The sequence below is a fragment of the Sphaeroforma arctica genome (genome assembly GCF_001186125.1).
Source record: "Sphaeroforma arctica JP610 unplaced genomic scaffold supercont1.2057, whole genome shotgun sequence".
NCBI classification, from domain to species: Eukaryota; class Ichthyosporea; order Ichthyophonida; genus Sphaeroforma; species Sphaeroforma arctica.
This window is the reverse complement of record NW_014038501.1, coordinates 1-3,250: the sequence shown is the minus strand read 5'-3', so window position 1 is coordinate 3,250 and position 3,250 is coordinate 1. Positions and strand designations below refer to the sequence as shown.

General features: G+C 41.7%; 1 protein-coding gene across 1 annotated transcript in view; it reads left to right on the top strand.

Annotated features, from left to right (window-relative positions):
* Positions 1-2,849, top strand: part of SARC_12081 (hypothetical protein) — a gene marked incomplete at its 5' end in the record, with an annotated part of 8,471 nt that extends 5,622 nt beyond the window's left edge. The window contains 4 exons of the mRNA XM_014293819.1: positions 438-658; positions 966-1,058; positions 1,556-1,696; positions 2,744-2,849. Of these exons, the coding sequence (XP_014149294.1) occupies positions 438-658; positions 966-1,058; positions 1,556-1,696; positions 2,744-2,752 (464 nt within the window). The remainder of the gene's footprint in view (positions 1-437; positions 659-965; positions 1,059-1,555; positions 1,697-2,743) is intronic.
* Between the last annotated feature and the right edge of the window lie 401 nt (positions 2,850-3,250).

The following is a 3,250-nucleotide window of genomic DNA, read 5'->3' as shown; positions in this document are numbered from 1 at the left end:
TGTGTGTGTGTGTGTGTGTGTGTGTGTGTGTTCGTGGTTGTGTGGTTGTGTCGACAGCAAATTGCCGTGGTTGTCTTGGTGTTGTGAGAGTATAGACCGGCGAACATCCAACATGGCTTTCCGCCGACTGTCTTGACGGGCCTTACCCCTTCGCGATTGTTGCAGATTCCAGTAAACCTCCTTTTAGTGTGTGTTTGTGTGTTTGTGTGTTTGTGTGTTTTAGTGCGTGTTTCAGTGTGTGTTTTAGTTTGTGTTTTATTGCACAGAAATGTTTTCAACATGCGTCGTACTCTCCGTAGTCAGCAACCCGACTCCTGCTCACGAATCCAATCCAAACTGCGCACCCCAACCCCATCTACAACCACCCCCCCCAACGTCTCCGTCCATTCAATATCCCACTATATCCCTCCCTGCACCTGGCGCACCCGTTTCTGCAGGTGCAGGTGCACCCCCGCCCCCGCCCCCACCACCCCCGAGTGCCGGTGGACCTCCTCCTCCTCCGCCGCCGCCGCCGCCGCCTCCACCTGCACCTGCGTCTGGGGGACCGCCTCCCCCCCCACCCCCACCCGCAGCGGCAGACAGCTCGTCTCGACCAGCCAGTTCGGGTCAGCCAGCGGACCTGATGTCGGCGATTAGGGCCGGTAGCTCGCTGAAGAAGGTGTGTGGGTGTTTGTTTTGTGATTGTGGTTGTGTGGGTGTGCGCGTCTGTGGGCGAGGCATGTGGGCATGGGTTGGGGTGTGGCTGTGTGGCTGTGTACCTGTCTGGCTGGTGTTTACGAAGTGTTAGCTACAGTGTCACTCGCAGTTAACATTGGTCCTGTATGTGGGTTAGTGTGATCCAGTAGTCATGACAAGTTCTCCCAGCTGCGCCGTGATTTCATTCATTTTCGCTTCATTGTGGCTCTGCCTCTCACCTTAACCCTGATAAACATGAATTGAAACGTTCTTCTCACTATCATCTGCAGCACACAGACGCACCGTCGTCTCGACCAGGGTCGAGCAGTGGTGGCAACGTAGATCTCCTGGCACAGATCCGAGGGGGTGCATCTCTGAAGAAGGTGAGATGTATTTATTGTGACATGCCAAAAGATATACTATAATGTACTACGCAAGTACACTGGCCTTCCACAGGTGGCGTAGAGGGTTGCTGTCTGTGTGTGCATTTCGTCGTGCCAGGGCTATTGTGTTCCGTGGGTTATGCGGAGTGTGGGCTTGAGTTGTATATCCAACCACCGAGCTCCCGGGCTCATTCATATGTCTTTAGAGGTGACCATGCGGCATACTTGCGTAATCTCCCTCTTAGGCCATTGATTTCTTTCCATTAGTATTCTTTTGTGCTACGGATGCTTGGTTTCTATTTTATTGATTCTTAATATGCGTTAATCATATACGTCCCCCATGATCGACTCTCGGCCTTTGATTGCATACTTACATATACATATACATATCTTCGTCCGCGCAAAGCCCACTCCGTACCCAAACACCAAACCCACCAGTACATACACGCACTCGGCTGAATGATAACACTTATGCACTGACATTGTCCGTCAATCAGGTCGATGTCACCGAACGTCCTTTAACTCCACAGACGTCCGCTCTCGATGGAATGGCTGGAGCGTTGGCTCGTGCGCTGGAGGCCCGTAACCAGGCCATGGCCGGCAACGACTCAGATGATGACGATGGCGATTCTGATTGGGTATGTGGCCTGCTTGTCGGTGTATCACCTGTGCTGTGTGAATGAAGTGCTATTGTGTGGAAATATGTATTTGGATATTATGAATATTAATATCTGTCTGGATATTATGAACTCATGAACTTATAAATGTATTTAGATATTATGAATATTAATATCTGTCTGGATATTATGAACGTTAATATGTATCTGGATATCATGAACTTATAAATGTATTTGGATATTATGAATATTAATATCTGTCTGGATATTATGAACGTTAATATGTATCTGGATATCATGAACTTATAAATGTATTTGGATATTATGAATATTAATATCTGTCTGGATATTATGAACGTTAATATGTATCTGGTTCATATCTGGATATTATGAACTTTAATATCTATCTGGATAATATGAACATTAATATATATCTAGAAATTGTGAACATTATCTATCTGGATGTTATGAATATTAAATCTATATGGATGCTATGAACATCAAAATATTTCTGCACATTATAAACATTCATATCTATCTGGATATTATGAACATTAATATGTATCTCGTTATTATGAACATTAATATGTATTTCGTTAATATGAACATTAATATGTATCTCGTTATTATGAACATTAATATTTAATGAACACTGATATCTATCTGGATAATATAAACATTAATATCTATCTGTACATCATGAAAATAGTATCTGCCCAAATATTGTGAACATTATTTTTTCTTTTAGAACATTAATATCTATCTGGATATTATGAATATTTTCTTGGTGAGGGGTGAAGTTGACATGCATTCGACACCACGATAGCAGTCAGAGAGGCATCCACACAGCCTCGGAAAATACCAATGGTTCAGATAGTGCGATACTTACAACACGTCCCATGCAATTTGGTAGAAATCCGTGTCTAAGGGTTTGGAGTTTTATTGCACTGGAGTGGTTCTGTCCCATTACTCACGTCGGAAGCTGAACTCAATGTTCAATTTCAGAAGCGATGTATCTTTTGTATTGCAACTGCTGCTAACAAGCATGTGCTTTCTGACGCTCTACAGGATGACTAATGGACCGCAGCCGCAGCTCAACTTCTCGCCATCGATGGGAACGAGCACAGAGATTACATCACATGATATCAAAATGAATAATTAAAATAGGTTGTATTTGTCTAGGGGCTGACTTAAGCAAGTATTATTCTGGTGCATCCCACAGATGTTCATGGCGGATTTCGGCCGCAAATTTAAACCTGGTAGCGACATATGCAGCAATACAGGAAATGCAATGGGTCTTGGCTGATTAATATTATCTGTTTTCGTTTCAGTATTTACGACTGAATAACCATAGCAAGCCTGGGATATAAAGATGAAAAAGTGAGATAGATAAAAGGATATATATATATATATATATATATATATATATGTATGTATATATGTATATCTATATATACTATATATACTATTATATATATATATATATTATATATATATATGTATNTATATATATATATATATATATATATATATATATATATATATATATATATATATATATATATATATATATAT